This window comes from Microtus oregoni, unplaced genomic scaffold (assembly GCF_018167655.1).
Source record: "Microtus oregoni isolate MIOR12 unplaced genomic scaffold, Mior012 000025F_ref0000491, whole genome shotgun sequence".
Classification (NCBI taxonomy): Eukaryota; Metazoa; Chordata; class Mammalia; order Rodentia; family Cricetidae; genus Microtus; species Microtus oregoni.
Window position 1 is genome coordinate 25,441,092 of NW_024543084.1, and position 23,061 is coordinate 25,464,152.

The following is a 23,061-nucleotide window of genomic DNA, read 5'->3' on the forward strand; positions in this document are numbered from 1 at the left end:
CTGGTATCTTGGAGTGAGGCAAGAGTCCCCTACCCCATCCTGTCCCCGTTCTGTAGGAAGCTGACATCCTGCAGAAGGAAACAAGACAATAACTGTCCATGTGACCAGGGCAGGGGCCTTCCTGTTTCTCAGCCCCTCCCAGACCAGCCTTGGCCAGTGCAGCCTCAGTAGCCAGGGTGACCTGAGATGAGCCCAGGGTCTCAGGCCTTTCCCAGGGTGCCTTGGAGCAGAGCGGAGGGTGGACACACACACACACACACACACACACACACACACGAGAGGGAGTTTGGTGCTAGGAGAGTCCTGGGAAGAAAACAGATTCTTGGGATCCCTATCCCATGCCTCCATAGGGAGAGGGGGACATAGATAAGAGCAATGCCTTCAGGTAGCTGAGAGAAAAGGATTGTCAGGTAGAGAAGAGGGCTAGAGGTTGGGGCAAATGGACAAGAGTGGGTGCCATCAGGTGAGGCAATCAAATATTCAAATGTGTTCAATCAATGCAGTTGACCCAAAATTCCTACCGGGGGATCCAGGCCGACAAAGGGAATCTGAGAGCAGGCTGTGATCAGGGGTGGAAGAAGCCATGAGTGCCCGGGCCACACGGCCCCGAAGTCGCCGAGGGAGGCATCCTCCACCCGTAAGTGTGCTCCTCTTCCTCGGATCCCAGAGCCCAGGAGTGAGCCTGCTTCTCTCAGAACCTACAGTGGTGGCGAGCAGTCATTCTCAGGGGGAGCTGGACCCAGTGGCTGAGAGCCTGCGGGATGGGGTGTCATTTACAGGGGGAGCTGGACCCAGTGGCTGAGAGCCTGCGGGATGGGGTGTCATTTACAGGGGGAGCTGGATCCAGTGGCTGAGAGTTCAGAGGAGGCAGAGGCCACCAGTGGGAGATTAGAAGCCAAACTCGGGCTGCTTCCGGAACACCTTAGTCCTGACCTGCAGAGACCCGGGAGCCGGTAGGATGAATTTAGTGCTTCCTATTCCAGTAGGTGCCCCTCACAAAGCTGCTGCCCCCCACACATCTGCCTTAGCTTCCTCTTGCCTCCTCTCCTCCATCCTCTCCCTTCCCTTCCCTTCCCTCCTCAGCCACGCAGCTCACTGCCTGCTCACCCTTCCCAGGGACTCTGAGGTCTAGCCCCAAAGCCCCTGCTGAGCCTCAGGTGGCTGGGGTCCCGGTTGTCTTCACAGGCCTGAGGATGATTATTGTGTGGGATCCCATGGGGCCCTAGCCTTGAAGCCAGAGGAAGGGTGCAAGGCTGAGGTGGAAAGCCCCCAGAGCCCGCAGGCAGCCACCCTGGATACTGGCCCTGCTGAGACGTCAGTAGCCAGCGTGTTCCAGACCCTGCACAGCAGGCTGAGCTCCCTTGAGGCCACCGTGACCGCCTGGCGCCACCACTCCCTAAGCTTTGCAAGGCCAGCGGAAGGAGAAGATAGTGGCCAGGGGGCACCTGGGTCCTTTGGTGAGGAAGAAGCCAGATCTGGACAGCAGGAGGCAGCTCGCCTCATAGAGAGGAACGCCTGGCTCAGGCTGGCCCTGGGCAGCCGGGAGGAGGAGTTGGTTTGCGCTCAAGCTTCCCTGCAGGATGCCCGGGCAGAGAAGGAGACCCTGCAGAGACAGGTGAGCTTCTGACTGGGGATGGGCAGATCCTGCCTCCAGAACACATTTGTTCAGTCAACAAACTGATGTGGAGCGATGAAAAACATGCCAGAGAAGGGACCAAGGAAAACAGCAAAGTAAAAGAGGGGTCTCGAGGCCCAGACTGAAGGTCAGAAGGAAGCCAGGCAGGGTGCACCCCATGATCTCAGTGCTCTAGAAGCTGAGGAGAGACGATCTCAAGTGAAAAACTGCTCAGCCAAGACCAAGGTCAAATTCTCCTAACTTGAGTTGAAAGCCAGCAGCCAGCCTGGGTGTCAATTTTTTTTTCTGCTTGTTTTTTTTAAAGGTTCTGAGTACCTTGGCAGTAGAGGCCTTGCCTGAAGAGTGTGAGGCCCTGGGCACTGCACACACACACACACACACACACACACCACCGAATAATCCTGTTTTAGGGTTTCTATTTGTGACAAAACACCACAACTAAAAGCACCTGGGGAGGAAGAGGTTTGTTGTTGTTGTTGTTCTCATCTTAAAACTCTGAGGGAAGCGGGCCTTAAAACTCAAGGCAGGAGACCTGGAGGCAGGAGCTGATGCAGAGGCCATGGAGGGTGCTGCTTCCTGGCTTGCTCAGCCTGCTTTCTCATAGAATCCAGGACCACCAGCCCAGGTGTGGCCCCACCACAGTGAGCTAGGCTCTCCCACGTTAGTCATCAAGAAAATGTCCGCAGGTCTATCTGAGGAAACATTTTCTCAACGTTTAGTTTCCTCTTCCCAAATGACTGTAGCTGATGTCAAAGTGACAGAATCAGCACAGATCCTGAGGTCACTGTGGCTAGGATAGAGTTGGGGAGATGGCGGCAAGTGGGGGGCCACCACGGTATTCAGGATGTGGCGGGTGGAGCAGGATTTACCACTGTGTTTTGTGTGTGGTGGGACTGCAGAGGGTTCTGCGTCCCTAGGGGAACTGGACCTGCTGCAGGTGCTCCCTTGCGCCATCTGCTGACTGTGGGAGGGACAGTCTGGTGGTAGATCACACCCCTGATGGTGGGGGTGGGGTGACAGCAGAGAAGTGGTGAAGGGGACCGGAAACGGGCAGATGATAGGAAATGTCAAACCCATCTATAATGGGACAAGCCTGCAATGCTAAGAACTTCATAGGCTGAGACAGGAGAATCACAATTTAACAGTAGCTTGGACAAGATAAGCAAACATCGTCTCAAAAGAGAAGGAAAACAGACTGGGGCAGGGTGCAAACAAAGCCCTGCCTAGACTCTTCCCCTCTTAGCTTGCTGAGACTCCTCTCACCAACACAGAAATGAAATTCTCCTTCCAGAGTGTGGTGGTGCACACTTGAAATTCCAGCTGCACACAGGGTGCACGCCTTTAATCCCAGCACTAGGGAGGCAGAGGCAGGCGGATCTCTGTGAGTTCAAGGCCTGCCTTGTCTTTAAGAACTAGTTCCAGGACAGGCTCCAAAGCTACAGAGAAACCCTGTCTCAAAAAAACAAAGAAACAAAAAAAGAAAAGGGGGGGGGGGGAGAGAGAGAGAGAGAAATTCCAACCACATGGGAGACTGAGGCAGAAGGATGGCTTGAGTTGGGGAGATCCAGACACCACAGAGAAACACTGAGTCTCTTAAAAATTTAGAAAGGAAAAAAGAGCAGTGGCTGCTTTTCCAGAGGATCCACGTTCAGGTCTCAGAACCCACTTGACAGCTCATAACTGCCTGTAACTCCAGTTCCCAGCAACCCAACACCCTCACACAGACGTGCATGCAGGCAAAACACTGATGTACATAAAATAATAAAAATAAATAAATCCTAAAAAGAGTGGAGCTGTCCCTCCCTCCCCCACCCCCTGCTAGTAGCTGCAGTCCCCAGGTTGTTGGGGTGGTAAGTGTTGAGTGGCAGCTGGGGACCTGTCTCGGGTCCTATGGACAGGGCTTGAGGGCTTGGCTGAGTTCCTGCTGCTGGCAGAACTGTCTGTATGTGAAGCCACAGTCTGATCCTCCATCACTGGCAGGTGCAGGAGCTGGAGGATTCCCTGATGCAGCTGGAGGCTTCCCTGCCCACCCCGCTCCTCAGAGCAGGGTGTACAAACAGCAGCAACTCCAGCAGTTCTGGGGCAGAAGGGCAGCCCTGGGCACCTCAGGTGAGCCTGAAGTCTTCAGAGTCTGGGCTGTAATGTCCTCTGCTTTTCCAGTGTTGGGTAAGCTTCAATGTGTGCTTTATGGCTTCCCTAGTGGTGTGTGACAAAACTCTTCCTGGGGAGACACTGTACACATAAACTCATCCCAGGCAGTGAGCCGTGACACACGAGAGTACAGACACCACCAAAGTCCAACTTAGTCCACCAATGAGTTTATTGGGGCTATATATAGGATCATGAGTGAGGGGTTACATACATGAGCAGAAATGACTCAAAGACAGCTGCATCACCAAAGCCCACACCAGCATGCTGACAGCTCACAAAGCTGAGAGCCTGGAGTGCAATTCACAGCCTGAAGGCAGCTCAGCAGATTGGAGAGTGTCCCATCCAAGTGACTCTAGTCTAAACCTCTTCTGGCAGCTGGTCTGATCCCTAGTCTTCTTTGCAACTAATCAGCTGGTCTCAGAAGAACTTTTCTTACTCCAATAGGGAGGATCCTAGTGAATCCGCTCAGTTTCAGGGACTTCCTGAAGCTGTTTGGAGTTGTTTGCTTTCCTGCTTAAGGAGTTTAGAATGTTTCTATCTCAGAGAAAACTGTTAATACAACACATAGTATCTGAAAAATCCTAAACAGGGCCTGGAGAAATGACTCATTGGTTAGGGGTGCTAGTTGCTTTCACAGAGAACCAGGTCCAGTGCCCAGCACCCACATCTCACAAAGATCTGTAACTCTAGTTCCAGGGATCTGACACCCTCTTCAGGGCTCCACAGGCACCAGGCAGGCACATGGTACACAGACAGACTTGCAGACAAACATCCATACACTTAAAATTAAAGTAAAAAAGAAGAAGCTTAAATCACTAATTTTCTGCTTAGGGGCCTGAGACAGTAGGATCATGACCAATAACTGTAGTGAGACCCTGTCTCCAGATAAAACAATAAGCACTGGTGAGATAGCTCAGCTGGAAAGAGTACCTGCTGCCAAGTCTGATGAGCTGGATTCAATTCCTGGAACTCCCAGAGTAGAAATGGAGAACTGACTTCCACAAGTTGTTCTCAGACATTGATTCATGTATCATGGCACACACATGCATACACCCCACCTGTGTACACTCACATACACCTAAAACACAAACCAAAGCTGAAGTTGTGTCTCAGTGATACAGCAGGTATATAGCATGTTCCAAGGCCCTGGTTCTACCCCCAGCCCTGCCAAAACAGAGGATGATGAGTAAATCAAGTCATGTCCTCCTGGCAGGATTCCCCCTTGGCTCACCCTCTTCTCCAACGCCTCCGGAGTGACTCCAGCACCCATATCTTTGAGTGCCTTTCTACACAGCCTTCAGCCCCCGAGATGCACCTCATGGAGGACCAGATGGGGCAGCTCCAAGGGTAAGTGACTTGAGTCACAGCTGCTGAGCTTTTAAGGGCACCATGCCTCCTGCCCCTGAGTTGTGAGAGAGATGGAGGGGAGGAAACTGGGCTCTGGCTGATTGGGGCCTCACTCATCTTCACTGTTGCCCTTCTTTGGAGGCAGAAGCATTGAGAAGTTGAAGTGCTTCAACCGCCTTCTGCTGGCTGTGCTCCAGGGTCACAAGGGCCGCTGTGAGAGCCTTAGTATGCAGCTGGGTCAGCGGGAGGCTGAGGCCACAGCCCTGCGCCTGGCCCTGCAATACAGGTTTGTGCCTACTGCCAATGATGGTGGTGGCTGGGAGTGGGGTGGGGCTGCATCCCAAAATGATCCTATATAAAGAGGGACATGGGACCTTCAGAAGGCACACGGCCTTACCATGAGGTCTTGTTCTGACCCATAAAGTATGTAGGGCAGGGGCTGTCTTTTAATGGTTTGTGGTATTTTTATTTGAGTCAGGGTCTCACTGTATAGCCCAGGTTGGCCTGGAACTTGCTGTGTGGCCCAGGCTGGCTTTGAATCCACAGAGCTCTGCCTACCTCTTACTGGGCTGGGACTGAGTGCTGAAATACTCAGATCCTGTCCCACAGTGAGGATTGTGAGGAGGCATATGGAGTGCTGCTCACTCTGAGGACTGCTGGAGCTGGAGCCACCAAAAGTGACCTGCAGGCTGCGGAGACAGAGGCATCTAGGCTGCTGGTGGAGAAGGAAGCCGCTATGGATGGAGAGATATCCTGGCCCAGGTACCCTCAGGAAGCACAAGAGCTGTGCTGACCCATGGGGTGTGTGTCCCAGAGCCTGCTGCATATGAGGCTGTAATGTCCCTGTCATGGGGCCTGACTGGAATAGGCCACTCAGTGACACCAGATGTGGCGACACAAACCTTTGATCCCAGCACTTAGGAGTCAGAGTTTGAGGAGCTCGAGGCCAGCCTGGTCTACATAGCAAGTTCTAGGCCATACTGGTCTACACAGTGAGATTCTGTCTCAAATAAATAAATACAGCACCAAACATACAAGCAAATCACCATGTAGTCTCACATAGATGCATAGACCCTGGTTTCAACCTCAAAGCTGGAGGGAAAAAAATCAGTGAAAAGAAAAATTATTAAATTTTGGATCCTGACTTCAGAAGTGTCAATCCATCATGGCAACAGGAAGCAGAGAGCAGTGCTCCAGGAAGTGCCCAGGCATGGTGTAGCCCTAAAGCAAGGAGGCACTGTAAAGCTCTGTGTAGCCCTTTATTCTGCCGTCTGTCACAGTACCTGTGAACTCACTCACTGCAGAGAGCATCTCAGCTGTCGGTGCAGCCTCAGTGTCCAGTGTCGACTGTGCACACCACATAATTACATCCAAACTCCCCTGGTGGTCTACCTATCATCTAGGTTCCACCACCTTGCTATGTATCTGACCCTCCTGCCTCCACCTCCAGAGAGCTGGGATGGAGCTGCATGCATGCTGGGCAAGCTCTCTGTGGACTGAGCCCCAGCAGCTGCCATATTATCTGCTGGAAGACTGCCCCGTGGGGACAGTTGTGTAGCACGATTTCCCTCCTGTCTCCTGTAGCCCTGAGGGCAGCAGTGTGGACAAGCCTACACCACAGGAACTGGTTGCTCAGCTCCATGGCTATATCCAGCATCTCCGGGAACGCTGGGCTCTGGTGAAGATCCCCCCAGCGCTCAGCCCTGACACCACACCCTGGCCCACTATGCCCCACGCAGAAGCAACAGTGCAGGCCATTCTGGAAATACAGCCTGGCCCAGCCCTGCCCCGGCTAGAGAAGTCTCAGATCCAGCAGGACCTGGCAGCTACTCGGGTAGGAATGTGTTGACAATGTCACAACACACTCTTTTTTTTTTTTAGATTTATTCATTTATTATGTATACAACATTCTTCCTTGATGTATGCCCACACGCCAGAGGAGGGCGCCAGATCTCAGTACAGATGGTTGTGAGTCACCATGTGGTTGCTGGGAATTGAACTCAGGACCTCTGGAATAGCAGCCAGTGCTCTTAACCTCTGAGCCATCTCTCCATACCCCACAACACACTCTTGAAGATGTCAGTGGAGACCAGAGGCAAGCAGGGTTTCCCTTGGATGGCTGTCCCATCTGGTCCTGCAGTCATTCAGTCCCAAAGAAACACGGAGGCTTATATTAATTATAAACTGTTTGGCCTTTTAGCTAAAGTTAATTATTAACTAGCTCTTACAACTTAAATTAACCCATAATTCCTGTCTATGTTTAGCCACGTGGCTTGGTACCTTTTATCACTGAGGCATTCTCATCTTGCTTCCTCTGAGTCTGGCTGGTGACTGACTCTCTGCCTTCCCTCTTCCCAAAATTCTCCTAGTTTGGTTGCCCTGCCTATAGGATACTGGTCAATCAGCATTTTATTAAACCAATATGAGTGACAGATCTTTACAGTACACAAAAGCATTATTCCACAGCAATAGGCAGTTGGCTTCTTATATGAAGAATTAGAGTTGAGGAGGTTTGTTTTTTCCAAGACAGGGTTTTTCTGTAGCTTTTGAGCCTGGCCTGGAACTCACTCTATAGACCAGGCTGGCCTCGAACTCACAGAGATCCTTCTCCCTCTGCCTCCCAAGTGCTGAGTTGAGGTTTTGAGGGATGCATAGGAGTTTCTCTTCCCGATTAGGGTTTCCTTAAGATTCTGTAAGTTACCTTTGTGTTGCTATGATGAAATCCCTGGCAGGAACAATTCCAGCAGAAGGTCTGTTCAGCGTGGCTGGCAGTGACAGGGTGCAGCCCATCATCAAGCTGTGACTGCGAGAGCCTGAGGCAGCTGGTCACATTGCTTGCGTCTGCACTTAAGAGGCAAGAGGAATGCATGCAGCCCAGCACCCCACCCCCACCCACTACTCTAATTTAGATACTTTTTCACAGGTGTGTCCACAGGGTTGGGGTGATTTTAGATCCCATCACGTTGACAACCAAGATCAGCCACTGCAAGAGGTGTTCCCAACATCCTCTTCCCAAAGCAATGAGTTCCTGGGGCTGGGAGCAGGGTGGCTCCATAGTACAGCACTTGCCTAGCACAAATGAAAACCTCCTTGCTCTCCGACTCCTTCCATGAAAGAAAAGCAGACCTGATGGTGGTACACACCTGTAGTCCCAGCCCTTGAACTGAACTCCATAGTGACACCAGGTCTCAAAAGTATATAATAAGAAAAAATGTAAAAGATAGGAAATGGAGTGACGGCTCAGTGTTTGGGAGTGCAGGATGCTATCACTGAGGATCCTGGTTCAGATCCCAGCACCCATATGGAAGCTCACAACTATTCAACTCCAGCTCCGGGGTCTCTGATGCCCTCTTCTGGCCTCTTTCAGCACTACACTCGTGTGCAAACCCACTTAAACAGGCACTCTAGCCCTGGCTGCCTGGAACTCCCTAGGTAGACCAGGCTGACCTTGAACTCACAGAGACCCATCTGCTTCTGCCTAAAGTACTTGGACTAAGGCCTGCACTATTCTGTCTGCCTGCCATAAAATAAAATTCAAACAATAAAAAGATTTGAGATCTGAGAAATTCTAGACACTTTCACAATGTCATTTCCCAGCTGTGGCTTTTACAAGAAGAAGGCCATGACGCAGGACAAGGTGTTTTCCTGAACTCCTGACTCTTGGCCCCTGCAGGACAGTCTGGCGGACTTGGTGCTGCGGCTGCAGCTGTCCCGGAGAGAGAAGCGCGGGCTAGAGCTGCGGGAGTCCGCGCTGAGGGCCCAAGGCCCCGCCCACCTGCTGCTACTGCAGCAGCTTCGCTGGGAGCGGACTCACCTGGCTGGAGATGGCAGCAGAGGAGGCAGCAGCGAGGACCCGAGCAGCGAAGAGGAGGACGATGAGGAGGATGGACAGCAACACTACCAGGTACTGTGCCCATCGTCGGGGCGCTTCTGAGCATCCTCCTGCTCAAAGAATAAGCAGTAAAGGCACTTGCTGACGACCCCAGGTCAGTTCCCAGGGGTACAGGTCTAAGTATTAAAAATGGGGGCGGGGAAACGGATGGAGTGGTGACTCAGTGGTTAAGAGCTCGGGCTGCTTTTGCCGAGGACCCAGGCTGGATTTCATCACCCACACGGTGTTCACAACCGTCTGTAACTCTAGCTCCAGAGGGTCCAACCTGTTCTGGACTTTGGGTACATGCTGCACAGACATAGGCTTGTAAACACTCATACACAGAAAATGAAAATCAATGAAACTTTTAAAATAACAAAAAATAATTAGAAATCAGGAGAGAGGGACTACTGCAAATCTTGGGGTGCCTTGACAGATCTGGGAATTAGGGTCCCTTTGTGGGTTCTTAGCTCCATTAAAAAGTAATTTAAGAATGTAGCTAAAAGAAACTCAATTTATTAGAATTTGAAAGGAAAACTCCAGGGCAGGCAAGCTCCCTGAAGGGAGGAGGGGGGTGGTCTGAGGAGCTTTAGTCCTTGGTGAGGAAGCTGAGCCACTTAGGGTCTTAAAGTGCAGTGAGGTTCTGGCAGTATCCAAAGGAAAGGAAAACATCCTGAGTCATCCTCGCAAGGGGGAGCCCCAGACCTCATGGAGATGCTGGCATGTGTGTCCCATCCTCTTCACTTGGGCCCACACAGTGGGAAGAGGACACTACCCTCGAGTTGTCTTCTGAACGCCACATGCACACTGTGGCACATGTATGCATGCACATACAACATTAGTAAATAAATACAGTAAGTAGTATAATAATAAAAATCAATCTGGCCAGGTGTGGTGGTGCACGCCTTTAATCCCAGCTCTTGGGAGGCAGAGACAGGCGGGTCTCCATGAGTTCAAGGCCAGCCTGGTCTGCAAATCGAGTTCTAGGACAGCCAGGGCTGCACAGAGAAACACTGACTTAAAGAGGAGAACAAAACAAAGCCCTGACTGGGAACAGGGCGCCTTGGATGTCCAGCCTGGGCTAAATGATGGGGGAGAGTCTTCTGTTTTGTGTTGAGTTCATTGGTTAATAAAGAAACTGCCTTGGCCGTTTAATAGGGCAGAAAATTAGGTAGGCAGAGTAGACAGAACAGAATGCTGGGAGAGAGAAGCCGAGTCAGGCAGTCGCCATGATTCTCTCACACAAACGCAGGTTAAGATCTTTCCTGGTAACTCAGCTCATGGTGCTACACAGATTATTAAATATGGATTAAAGCAAGATGTAAGAATTAGCCAACAAGGGGGCTGGAGAGATGGCTCAGAGGTTAAGAGCATTGCCTGCTCTTCCAAAGGTCCTGAGTTCAATTCCCAGAAACCACATGGTGGCTCACAACCATCTGTAATGGGGTCTGGTGCCCTCTTCTGGCCATCAGGCATACACACAGACAGAATATTGTATACATAATAAATAAATAAATATTAAAAAAAAAAGAATTAGCCAACAAGAGGCTAGAGCTAATGGGCCAAGCAGTGTTTAGAAGAATACAGTTTCTGTGTAATTATTTCGGGTAAAGCTAGCTGGTGACCGGGAGCTGGGTGGCAGGACACAGCCCCGCTGCTCCTCACTACAGCTAAACACAGCATACACATTGTCTCTTCTCTCCTGTCCACTTCCCTTAGGGCCCTCCTGCCCTCCCCAATGGCCAGACGGGCAGAGCATGGGATTCTGAGACCTTATCCCAGAAACTGTCGGCATCCCTCACCCGGTGTGTGTCAGGGCCTGGTTTGGGGCCAGGGGTAAGCGGGCGTGTGGGGAGGCGAGCGAGAGGGTTGGGAGTGACTGGGACGGTCTCTTTCACCCTTGCAGGACAGTAGGCCTTCAGGCACAGCTGCGATCCCTGCGGCAGCAGCTGGAACAGGTGACTCAGAAGGGCAGAACCAGACGTGCTCAGAGTGCAGAGCTGAACCGAGAGCTGTGCAAGGCTCACAGGTGGGTCTCAGAAGCAGCCCCTCTTCTCAGAAAGGCAGCAGCAAGCCCACAGCCCCTGCCTTTAGTTTAGACAGGCCTGTGAATCATAGCCAGGAATCTCCCTTCCCCTGGGCAGCTCCCTGGTCTTGGCCTTCAGAGGAGCCCACCAGAAGCAGGAAGAGCAGCGCCGGAAGTTGGAGCAGCAGATTGCTCGGATGCAGGCCCAGCAGGCAGAGGAGCTGACGGTGCTGGCAGCCACCGCCAGAGCCCTGGAGAAGCCCAGGACTCCACAGCCAGGCCAGACTTTCCTGTAGGACCCAGACCAAACTTGCATGTAACATGCAGCTATGGCAGGCATGTCATAGAATGTCTTGTCATGGGCTGCAGAGATGGCTCAGCGGCTCTTGCAGAGGACCTGGGTTCAGTTTCCGCTCTCCACAGCCAGTGCCTGTAATGTCAACAAGGAGGATCTGGCGCCCTCTTCTGGACGCTCCAGGCTCTACAGTAATGCACACATACACACTCTTAATGAGTAAAGCATCCTATTGTGTCCTCTGTCCCTTGTGGCCAGACCACCTTCTGAGGAGGTGCTGAGTTTCCCAAAGGGGGACAGAGATGGGAAGCGTTCAGGCTAGAGGTGTTCCCAGGGGTGCTGGGGAAGAGGACTCCCAGAGTGCTTTGGGACTGCATTTAGAGGAAGAAAAGTAGGTCATAAGTAGGTCATGTACTTGAAGCCCTCAGAGTTGCCTCTGCCTGCCCATCCCACCAGCCTGTGCTGAGGAGGCACTGGGTTCCCTCTCCAGCACCGCACAAAGGGAAGTCTGTCCCTGCCTGTAATGCCAGCACTCGGGTTCAAGGCTTTCCTCGACTACACAGTAAGTTTAAGGTCAGCCCGGACTACATGAGACAGCATCTAATGATGATGATGAAGAATGAACGAGGAGCTGGAGACGTGGCTCACTGTTGCACTTGCTGCTCTTGCAAAGGACCTTGGTTCCATTCCCAGTATAGTGGCCCACAACTGTTCATAACTTCAGTTCCTGGGGATCCAAAGCCCTTATCTGGTCTCTGTGAGCATCAGTCACACACATGGTACACAGACACAAATGCAAGAAATCACACATTCATCTAAATATAAAAAGAATGATGAATGAGGGGCTGGAGAGATGGCTCAGAGGTTAAGAGCACCGACTGCTCTTTCAGAGTCCTGAGTTCAATTTCCAGCAAACACACGGTGGCTCACAACTGTCTATAGTGAGATCTGGCGCCCTCTTCTGGTCTGCGGGGACACATGCAGGCAGAACGCTGTATACATAATAAATGAATAAATCTTTTAAAAGGTCCTAATGAATGAATAAGTAAATAAAACTAAAAATGGGCCAAGAGAGGTGGCTTACTGGATAACGGTGACTGCCGCTGAGAATGACAGTTTGAGGTCAGTTTCCAGAGCCCACACAGGTGAACTGGAGAGCGGACCCACAAAGCTGTCCTCTGACCACACAAGAAGAATCCGGAGAGTTGGCTCAGCAGTTAAGAGCACTTACTGCTCTCTCTCTCTCTCTCTCTCTCTCTCTCTCTCTCTCTCTCTCTCTCTCTCTCAATTTTTTGAGACAGGGTTTCTCTGTGTAGCTTTGGTGCCTGTCCTGGAACTAGCTTGCAGATCCCCCGCCTCTGCCTCCCGAGTGCTAGGATTAAAGGTGTGCGCCACCACTGCGTGGCTCACTCACTACTCTTTCAGGGAACTAGAGTGTGGTACCCAGAATCCATGTCTGGTGGCACCTCTGACCTCCTAGGGCGTCTACACACACACTGAGTGCGGACACTTGGGACCCGGCGACATTCCACCCTGAACTTGTGCGTAGAGGAGGTCAGGGCTTCTGGAAGGGAGACTGTTTTATGTGTGTAATAGCAGCTGACTGAGTGGCAGTGGACCGGCCACAGCCCTCGCTGTGGGGGCTGGGATGGGGTCCAGCTGTCCCCTCCAGCTTGAAATCCTAGAGCAGGATTAGTCTGGGGGTGGGCCCTGCAGGCCACACCTGAGCAGGTGTGCTTACCAGCTGTCTGCCCTCAGGGGACAGCCACAGTGCCCCAGAGCCGTGAGCCCGAGACTGAAGCAGTCACTGGGGCCGGAACCTGTGTTTGTCCCAAACTCTCCCACTCCCTGCTGTGAGGCAGGTCGTCTTGCTGGTGTGAGTGGGTGTGGGGAGGTGTGGGGGCATGGGGGGCAGCGTCCTTCTTTCACTCCCCTCCCATCCCTACAAGTCCTTGGTCCTCTCGTGCACCCATGTAGGTCCCTGGAGTTGAATTCAGGTCTACAGGCTTGGCAGCAAGCAAGCACCTTTGCCCACTGAGTAGACAACGACTTTTTAGCCACCAGGTCATTAGTGGTCAGACAAGGTCGCCTGCTGGGGTGAGGGGCAGGTTCCCAGCAAACTGTGTCTGGCTGTTCCCACGGACATCCCAGCGGCAGATGGGCCCAGTGTCTTTGTCCCCAGCAGCCACAAGGTCAAATGTCACCTCGGGGCCACGGGCAGGGGTTACGGGGGCGTAGCTAGGCCCTGCCCACCCTCAGTCGGGCCTCAAGAGAGAGGGGGTGGTGGGGACACTGGGACAGGGGCTGTACTCTCCCATCCCAAACTCTCCCTTCCCTTAGACTAGCCCCACAAAATTCGTTTGTTCGGGCTTGTGACTCAGTCCCCCTTCCCATGGCTTTTCTCCTAAGCCCCCGCCCCACTTTTAATCGTTTCTCTGAGATACTGAGATTCTAGAACAGTCCGGTCTAGGACCCCCGTCCTACCCCAAACAACCAGGACTCCAAAACTACTGTACCTTCCGGGCCCACCCAGGCTTTGTTTCCACTAAAGCAGAGCTGTTTTAATCAGATTCGTGGGAAATCCTTGAGTTTATCCCTAGCCCTTCCTGCTTTCTGTATTTGGCTGGTCACACAGTGCCTAGGCAGAGTCTTGGGGGCAGCAGAGGCTTGGGCATCAATCACTCTTCCTTTCTTGTGGGGTGACTTTCACAAGGCCCCTCAGGGGCAGAGGACTAGTTAAGAGAGCACAGGGAGTCCCAGCCGCTCACCCTAGTGTCCACACTGGACCCAGGCCTGCGCAGGAGGCAAAACAGGCCTGGCGGGCAGAACCATGACTCAGAGGTGAAAGGTCACCCCGGGAGGGGCTTTTCCAGACAGTTAACGGGTTAAACGTTAACAGACCTGGAGTTAGGCCTCAGCTTCCCACCTAGGCCTCCAGCATGAAGGGAGATTAATAAATGCTTGCCCTGAAGGTGCCCTGCATACAAAGGGTGCTTAATAAATGTTTGCTCCCTAGAACTTGGTCTAGAGAGGGAGGTGGGAGGCTCAGGGGAGTGGTGGCAGCTGGGAAGCTGCGGGGAGCGGGGAGACATCTGTGGCCCAGCCGGTCACCGGGCCAAGCCCTCTCTATGAAGCAGAGAAAGAAAAGGAAATGAAGGAGGACCGGGGACAACAGCCAGGGGCTGGCACGCCTTCCGGCCGCCTCGAGCCACGCTGGAAGGGCGACGGGCGTCCTGCCTCTCCCCGCCCGGGGGCCTGAAAGGCGAAGGGGACCCCTTGACCTCACGGCGCGGCCAGCAGACCTCGGGAGGCCGCGTCCCCTCCGCCCCCGGACTCGGGGACCAGGTGTTCACCGGAGCAGAGCGCGCGGGGCGGGGTGGGGCGGGACCGGCCGCGGAGACTTTGGGGAGGGGGGGCGGCGGGCTCCAGCTGGCAGCCGTGCGGAGCAATGCGGAGCGCGCGTGTGCGGCGGGGGCGTGCCCGGGTGCAGATGTCCCCCGGGGGCGCGGCTGCGGGGCGCCGCACGGAGCACGGGGAGGCCCCGGGCAGGGCGCGCAGGGGTTAAGGCTGCGCGGCCGCGTGGGGGAGGGTCAGCCGCGCGCCCCGCCCCGCCCTCTCGCCGGCCCACGGCTCCGGGCGGCGCGCGGCTACCCCATGCCCTTATAAGGGCGGCCGTCGCCGGGGCAACGAGCGCCCGCCCCCGGCCGCGCCGCGCGCCCCCGCCCCGCCCCCGCCGGCGCCGATGGAACGCGGGTGTCAGGCCGGCCGCAGCGCGGGGCCGGCGGCGAGCGCCAGGGCGAGGCCGAGGCTCGGGCCCAGGCGCAGGCCCAGGCCGGCCGCGCTAGCGTTCGGCGGGGAGAGGAGCCGAGGCGGGCCCGCACTCCCCACTCGGCTCTATTGCCCGGACCTCCGCGGTTGCGGCCGGGCGCGCGCGGCGTCCGGGACTCCCGGGCTCCGGCGCGCGCTCCCGCCGCCCCTCCCCCCTTGACGCCCAACTTGCGGCCAAAGTTTTCCCCCTCCCCCGGCTCGGGGACGCGCGCGCGCCCTCGGATGGCGAGCCACTAAATTGGCCTGGGCGGCGGGGCCGGGCCATGGCCCGCGCGTCCCCACCGGGTCCCCAGGACTCCGGACCACGGGACCCGGGCGCCCCAGACCCGCGCCTCTAGCGCGCCCCCGTCGGCCGCGGGCACGCGTGGGAAAGTTGGCCTGGAACCGGCCCGACCAGTTCCTGCCGGGCGCGCGGACCGGCCGCAGGAAGTTGCCGCAAAACTTTTTACTGGGGGTGCGACCCGAGCCCCCCGAGCGAGCGGGCTGCATGCGCGCGGGGTAGCCGGGTCCCCCTCGGGTCGCCAGGCGTGCCCAGAGGGGACGGACTCGCCCCGGGCGCCCCGGCCCCGCCGTCCCGGGGGCTATGGCCATGGTGACCAGTGGCTGGGGCGGCCCCGGAGGCGACACGAACGGCGTGGACAAGGCCGGTGGGAGCTACCCACGCGCGACCGAGGACGACTCGGCGTCGCCTCCCGGAGTGGCCAGCGATGCGGAGCCGGGCGACGAGGAGCGCCCGGGGCTGCAGGTGGATTGCGTGGTGTGCCGGGACAAGTCCAGCGGCAAGCACTACGGCGTGTTCACCTGCGAGGGCTGCAAGAGTTTCTTCAAGCGCAGCATCCGCCGCAACCTCAGCTACACCTGCCGGTGAGCCCCACGCGCGGCCACCGGGCCGGCCCGGACCTGCACGGTCACCTTGGGCCTGACACTGACCTTCCCTGGACCCGTATCCCTGCCCAGGCGACGGGCACGGCTGCGATCGGGTATACAGTTGGCGATGCATGCGTGCAGGCCACCCCCCACCCCCGCAGGTGGTCTTCGGTCCTCTTCTGCCCTAGAGAGCTGGCTCTATTGCGCGGGGAGGGCTTGCAGACGATGTCAGGAGTGGGGACCCCCTTTCCAGCCCCCAGGACCCCCATTCTCGTGGGAGTCTGTCACGCGTGGTGCCCCGCGGGAATCAGACGTGCAAGTCGCACCGCGGGGCTGGCGGCGTCCAGGGGCCATTGTCTGCGGCCGCGCGGATCGATTCGGCGCGCCCTTGGGTCAAATATCACTTCCAAAGTCGCCCTGGCACGGGCAGCTGGAGGGACGCCCGGGTGGCTCGGGATGGCTGCCCTCGCCGGCGGCAGGGGGCTGCTGTGCACGGGGACCTGGGCCTGTCCATCAGAGGGACACCCCATGGGCTCTGGGTCACCGGAAGCCGCCGCCGGAGGGCCAGCAAGGCCACCGGAATTGACCGCACCCCCCACTCCGGGACTGGTGCAGCCTTGGGGCCCCGGGACGATCCTTTAAACTTCGGGGCTGCTCTAGGAATGAGAGACCCGTGGGAGATGGGGACCCCTCTGCGGGTCTCGGCAGGGCGTGGCCTTGCTTACTGGCAGCTGCTGGGGACAGAAAGTCCCTTGGAGAAGAGGTTGGGTGCTCAGGCCCGGCAGGGGATGCGGACCACTTTTTGTCTATGCTTGCAGGAGCCGGGCTCTGCAGGGCCTTAGAGCAGGCTGACAGCCCTGTTTCCGAGGTACCCAGAGCTGAGCCCCAGAGAAGTTTAGACCACCCCGGGTCAACAGAAGGGTCCTGGCCCTGTGGACTTAGCAAAGGGAGCTGTGGGGGTTGGGATGTGGAGTTGTTGGGGTGAGGAATTGGTAGAATCTGGAGTTGGGTTTCTTTCCCCCCAGAAGTTAGCAGCTGGTGACCGGTCAGTGGGGGGCTGCCACCATGTTAGAATTTGGACTTACTGGAACCTGCTTTGCTCCCCTCCCCCAGCTGTAACTGGGCCACCAGACTTTGGCCTCATTCTCGTGTCTGGAAAGAGTTGCTAGGTCTAGCTGGGTCTTTGGGGAGAGTAAAGGGGACTGGGGGAGCTTGGGGGTCCCACCTGCTCTCTGCGTTCCTTGGAACTTATGTTGTGTGATCTTGTGTGGCCAGTGTCCCTCTCTGAACCTGAGTGGGTCAGCAGCTGTCTGGAGGGGGCCCTCAGGAAGTGGCCTCAAAGCCCTGGCAGGCAGAAGAGGAAACCCCAGTTGAGGGTTTAGTGGGTCAGGTGAGCCCACCTAGGTCCAGAGGAGGCAAGTGGGCGCAGCATGCTGGGCAGAACTTAGATTGGGCTGGGAGGTCGGCCAGAGTGTCACACAGTCCCAGACACTCAGGAGGCTGAGGGCAGCCTGGACAGCAGACACTGCCCCCTTAGCCGAAAACATACAGAAGCAGTGACAGCAGTTGGAGTTAGACTGTGCCTTTGGTGAGGCAGCTGGAAGAGTTTACTTTGTTTGGTGGGTTTTAGTCTGTTCCAACCATACAGTGGGGAAGGCAAGACAGAAGGCCTTCCCTGAGCAGACCTGCTCACCCATCCAGGGCCTGGCCAGTTCCGCCTGGCCGCCCTGATCCTCCACCAACTGCCTGGCTGCTGGCTTTGTTCTGGCTGTGCCTGAGTTCTCTCTGCCCCAGCTGGGCCCCTTCATGGGCTCTCCTGACCCAGGGCAGAGCACCCAGCTGGCTCTAGAGGCTGTCCCTGGAGGCCTCCAGAACTCTCGGCGGTGTCTCCTGTAGAGCTCAGTGCCTAATCCAGGAATGGGGTGGAGGCAGCGTCCCACTCTGGGCTTGATCTCTGCCTGCATCTCTGCCGTGTCTGGGTGCTCCTTGGTGCCCAGATTGGACATGGTGGCTTATGGAGAGACTGGGCAGCTGGGTCCTCAGAGGAGAAGGGTACTGGCACTCACCTTTGTCACAGGCTGGGTGCTGGGCTGCGCAGTGCTGTGACCCTGATGGTGACCAAGTCAAGTGAAACAGATTCACTCTCAATCCTTTCAAATCTGTTTCACCATGTCCCCGGCCAGAAAAGGCTTCTCCATCTCTGCCCTCTTAGGGAATTTCTCTTCAGACCTCAGAACCCGTTCCTAAAGTGCTCTCTTTGTGTGCTGGTCTTCACCCGTTGTGGTCCAATCGCCCTTCCCAAGTGGGGGACTGCCTTTGGAGCTGCCGTCGCAGCCTAGGGAGCCCCCACTTCACTGGGAACTCTGGCCTCTGTCTTCAGGTCTAACCGTGACTGTCAGATTGACCAGCACCACCGGAACCAGTGCCAGTACTGTCGCCTCAAGAAGTGCTTCCGGGTGGGCATGCGCAAGGAGGGTGAGTAGCCCTGTGTGCAGCCCCAGGCTGTGGGGATCCAGCCAGGGTGGAGTGTGACCCCATGAGCTCTTTCCCCCAGCCCTCCGTGACCTCTGACCTCCCAGCTGGAATTTTTATTTTTATTAATTTGTTTACTCTCTGCCCTCTGTGTTTGCTGAAGGCAGGACTCAGCCAGATTACAGCCAAAGCCTGCCAGAGGGAGGCCCAGCTGCCTGTCCCTGCCCAGGGGCAGCCACATGGAGGCTGAGGGTTGAGAGCCTGGACTGGTGGGGAGGGGTGGGCCAAGCTAGAGTGTCACCTAGCTATTGCTTGCTTTGACATTGGTCACTTTCCTGTGGGACTTCTGAGTGGCCACTGCTTAAGGTCTTCTGCTTCAGACTGGGAGAATCGGGCATAGTGGTGCAGGCTTATCATCCTGGTAGTTACAAGGCTGAGGCAGGAGGATCTCCAGTTTGAAGTCAACAGACTGCATAGCAAACCCTGGTTAGGAAAAGACACATACACAAGGAAAAACATCAGCCTTATTTGATGACTCTCGTTGTCCCTCCAAGTTTAAAGGTGACTCCTGCCCTGTCCTTGCCCAGCATGGACATCTGTCTCAGCTTGTCTGTTAGATGGAAAGTTCTGATAGGTCTGTAATCTGAGACTCCTGCTCCCAGTGCCTCTGCCTCAGGGCCTTTGCACTGCTGCTCCTGCAAAAGTGAGCCTGGTGCTCTCCCTTGTGTCCTCAAGGCGACCGGCTCACGTCAGTCTACCGTACTCTGAAACTGACACCCTTCACCCATTAGATCTGCACGTAGCTTAGCAGTCATCGACTGCATTTGACATATCAGGAAACTGAGGCATAGAGAACAGATGGGTACTGGGATTTGAATTCCAGCAGTCTAGAGTGGATGGAGAAAGGGAAGGGTGGGGCAGGAGTGGGATTTTGAGGCTCAGAACATTCTGGGCAAAGGCCCTGGAGTAGGGCTGGATGAGCAGTGGTGAGGGTAGGGTTCGCATCTTGAGAGCAAAAGGAGCTCTGAAGGACCGTGGAGCATTTGGGGTCCTGTCCAGCTACAGTTGTTTGGCAGGTGGCTGGGAGATTCCCAGTGTCCCCTGGCTCTGGCTCCACCTGGGTTGACCTGGAGTTCATCACCAGCTAAGACAGGTGTTGGCTTACTAAAGCACACTCACTAACAGCCTCCTGGCCCCGTGCCCAAGCTGTCTTCCCCGGGCTAAAATACCTGTCCCCCAGCCTCAGTTTCCTTCTCACCCAGTTTGTGATGGGGACTCGGATAAGTACTGGATTCTCTTGTCAGTTATATTTTGAAACAGGATCTCTTGTAGCCCAGGCTGGCCTCAAACTTACTTTGTACTGAGGCTGGCCTTGAATTCCTGACCTTTCTGCCTCCCTGCTCCAGAGCTAGAATGACTGGTATGCACCACTGAGGGCAAAGGTAACAAAGACAACGACTGCCCTTTGGGATCACTACTGTGCCACTTTGGTGATGTGGTCCCTCAGGGGAGTTGTGAGTGGTGGGAGAGCCCCGGTGATTGACAGATGTGGCCTCCACTGTGCAGGAGGAGAGTGTCTGGTGGGTGGAGACCCTAGGGGTGGGCGCCAGACGGGAGCTGTCAGGGCCCTAGTGACCAGCGTGTGCCTGGTTCCTTGTGCTACCACCTCGGGTGGGGGTGGCCCTCACCAACGCCTGACGCTGCCCTATCTCCGCAGCCGTGCAGCGCGGTCGCATCCCGCACGCGCTACCGGGCCCCGCGGCCTGCAGCCCCCCGGGCGGGGCGGGCGTCGAGCCATTCGCGGGGCCGCCGGTGTCCGAACTGATCGCGCAACTGCTACGCGCCGAGCCCTACCCCGCGGCCGGACGCTTCGGCGGCGGTGGCGCCGTGCTGGGCATCGACAACGTCTGCGAGCTGGCGGCACGCCTGCTGTTTAGCACGGTCGAGTGGGCTCGCCACGCGCCCTTCTTCCCCGAGCTGCCGGCCGCCGACCAGGTGGCGCTGCTGCGACTCAGCTGGAGCGAGCTGTTCGTGCTGAACGCGGCGCAGGCGGCGCTGCCGCTGCACACGGCGCCGCTGCTGGCCGCCGCGGGGCTGCACGCCGCACCCATGGCTGCCGAGCGCGCAGTGGCCTTCATGGACCAGGTGCGCGCCTTCCAGGAACAGGTGGACAAGCTTGGCCGCCTGCAGGTGGACGCTGCGGAGTACGGCTGCCTCAAGGCCATCGCGCTCTTCACGCCTGGTAAGCCCACCCTGCCTGCTCACGGGCGACCCTGTGCCAATCAAGGCCCCGCCCCAAGCAGGCTCCTAGCTTCACCAAGCTGTCGGTCTCCCTCCACACCTCTTAAGCAGGCCCTGCTCTGCCACAGACTGGGTTCCCAAACAGACCCAAGCCACCTTCCAGCCAAAAGCCATGCCCCTAGCTTGGATTTTGCCCTAAACTGACCCAGGCTTCTGCCCTGATGGCAGGCCACACACGCACACTATAGGCCCCAGGACATAGCCTTCCCTCTCGGGTAACACTCTAACCTGCCTGGGCCATTCCACTGCCTCAGGCCACACCCTTTTGACACAGGTGACATCCCTAATCTGCCCAACCCTGCTTGGACCTAACTGCCACAGGCCTCACCTCAAGTCTCCTGACACAGCTCCAAGCCATTCTCCAAGCTGCTTAAGACCCTGTTGCGTGTCCTACTCCTGATATAGCCCCATCTTGCCCCCAACTTATCCAGACATTCTGGAAGCTACTGTATAGCCAAACTCCAGGCCACCCATAGGGCGGCCCTGTGGGCTCCCGCCTCTGTTCTGGAGCCCCACAAGGCCATTCTGCCCCCAGTTCCACACCCCCTCGGCTTCATTTCAGACCACTCTTGCACAGACAGGCAGGAGTTAGGCTCAGCCGGTAGCCACACCTCAAGGGCCACTCACACTACGGCGTGCCTTTGCCATGGTGAGGAAGGGCAGAGAGTCATGTATGTAGGCAGTGGTTTTGAGAGGCCCCGAGAGGACCTTCGGACCTCATCAACGTGCTTGGTGGTGTAGTGCTGGAAGTCCGCACCCTTCGGTGGGCTGTGCCGAGAGTTCCAGGGCAGGACGGACTGCAGATCCAGAACTGCGGAGTCCCCACCGGAAAACAATTTAAAGGGATGGCCTGGCCCTGCCCTCCAGGTGGGCGTGGCTTAGGAGAGGCACCTCCCACAAAGTGAGGCAGATCAGTAGTGCCCCTTCCGTAGGACCTGGCTGAGTCTCAGTGCTCTCTTAGTAACCTTCGTGGTTACTCAGGGTTCTCCACGTGTCAGTGTTGGACCTGGCTTCCACTCACATCGGTGCCCCTCTCCCCTGTAGGCCTGTTCACCCTGCTTCCTCAAAGGTGACTTGTCCTCTCTGCTTCCTGCAGATGCTTGTGGCCTTTCTGACCCAGCCCATGTGGAGAGCCTGCAGGAGAAGGCACAGGTGGCCCTAACGGAGTACGTGCGTGCCCAGTACCCATCTCAGCCTCAGCGCTTTGGGCGCCTGCTGCTGCGGCTGCCAGCCTTGCGTGCTGTGCCAGCATCCCTCATCTCGCAGCTTTTCTTCATGCGCCTGGTTGGCAAGACACCCATTGAGACGCTCATCCGGGACATGCTACTGTCAGGGAGCACCTTCAACTGGCCCTATGGCTCGGGGTAGTGGTGGACACCTTCCAGGACACACAGATGCTGGAACCTTGCAGGGACCCTGGGGTCAAGGCCCCGACTTCTTTCCTGAGACTGATTCTTTTTTTTAAAAGACTGAAATGTTTGTCTGTTTTGTTTTTTAAATAATCATGAAACCAAAAAGAACCCCCCCCCCCAGGCTCCAGTCTTGTCCTCCTGGCAGCCCCTGGTCAGAGTGGGACTGAGGGTCTGAAGCCAGTATGGTGGTGGCCTTGGTATGATGGGTGTGGGCCTGGTATTCTGGAAGGGCCACTGCAGCTGGGCAGGGGTACTGTGGACCGAGAAGGTCCCCTGTATACATGGCCCATGACGGGCACTGTGAGATGAAATCATGGCCAATAATAAAGATATTCCCCTACTTGCTCAGCCTACCTTTTCTTCTGTGGTGCTGGGGAAAAACCCCAGGGCCTGGCCTGTATCCAGCAGGCTCCAGAGGGGTAGAAGCTGCGCCTCCTGTGGAGAGACAGGAGCCCCAGGTAGAGGCTTTCCCAAGACGTCTTTGCAGTTTCTGGACCAAGCCACACCTGAAACCCTTAGGTGTTTTTCAGAGTTTAACCTACCTTTTGTGCTGCCCTGAACTCAATTTAACTCAGAGATCTACCTGCCTCTACCTCCGGATTAAAGGCAAGTACCACCACACCTGGCTTCAACCTATCCTTTTGAATAGTAAACTTGATTCAATTTCCTCTCTCAACATAAATCACCATTTCTAAAGAAGAAGACAAGGTGGGGACAGGCTTTGAAATGTGAATTTAGCTGTGTAGTGCTGAAAGGCACGGGAAGTAGCCCAGTGGTGGTGGTGCACGCCTTTAATCCCATCAGGGGCAGAGGCAGGAGGATCTCTGAATTTGAACAAAAAGTACCAGGGAGTTA

At 56.0% G+C, this 23,061-nt stretch overlaps 2 protein-coding genes across 7 annotated transcripts; both read left to right on the plus strand.

The window, feature by feature from the left end:
* The first annotated feature begins 249 nt into the window (after positions 1–249).
* Ushbp1 (USH1 protein network component harmonin binding protein 1) lies at positions 250–12,164 on the plus strand. 6 transcript variants are annotated; one of them, XM_041674397.1, is made up of 12 exons: positions 250–637; positions 832–953; positions 1,186–1,615; positions 3,617–3,745; positions 5,001–5,134; positions 5,280–5,420; positions 5,744–5,896; positions 6,719–6,968; positions 8,808–9,038; positions 10,725–10,810; positions 10,912–11,034; positions 11,817–12,164. In XM_041674397.1, the coding sequence occupies exons 1-12, from the start codon at positions 584–586 to the stop codon at positions 11,848–11,850; spliced, it is 1,887 nt and encodes a 628-aa protein (XP_041530331.1). In that variant the 5' UTR covers positions 250–583; the 3' UTR covers positions 11,851–12,164. The 6 variants fall into 6 exon arrangements, with proteins under 6 accessions (XP_041530331.1, XP_041530328.1, XP_041530330.1 ...); XM_041674394.1 differs by lacking the exon at positions 10,725–10,810 and having other exon boundaries at positions 250–410; positions 504–637; positions 11,150–12,164; XM_041674396.1 differs by lacking the exon at positions 11,817–12,164 and adding an exon at positions 11,150–11,462.
* A 2,908-nt stretch (positions 12,165–15,072) lies between these two features.
* On the plus strand, positions 15,073–22,549 carry Nr2f6 (nuclear receptor subfamily 2 group F member 6). The gene is made up of 4 exons (XM_041674399.1): positions 15,073–16,018; positions 18,402–18,496; positions 20,211–20,735; positions 21,891–22,549. Exons 1-4 carry the CDS (start codon positions 15,738–15,740, stop codon positions 22,160–22,162), a joined length of 1,173 nt encoding a protein of 390 aa, XP_041530333.1. The 5' UTR covers positions 15,073–15,737; the 3' UTR covers positions 22,163–22,549.
* Positions 22,550–23,061: the final 512 nt, after the last annotated feature.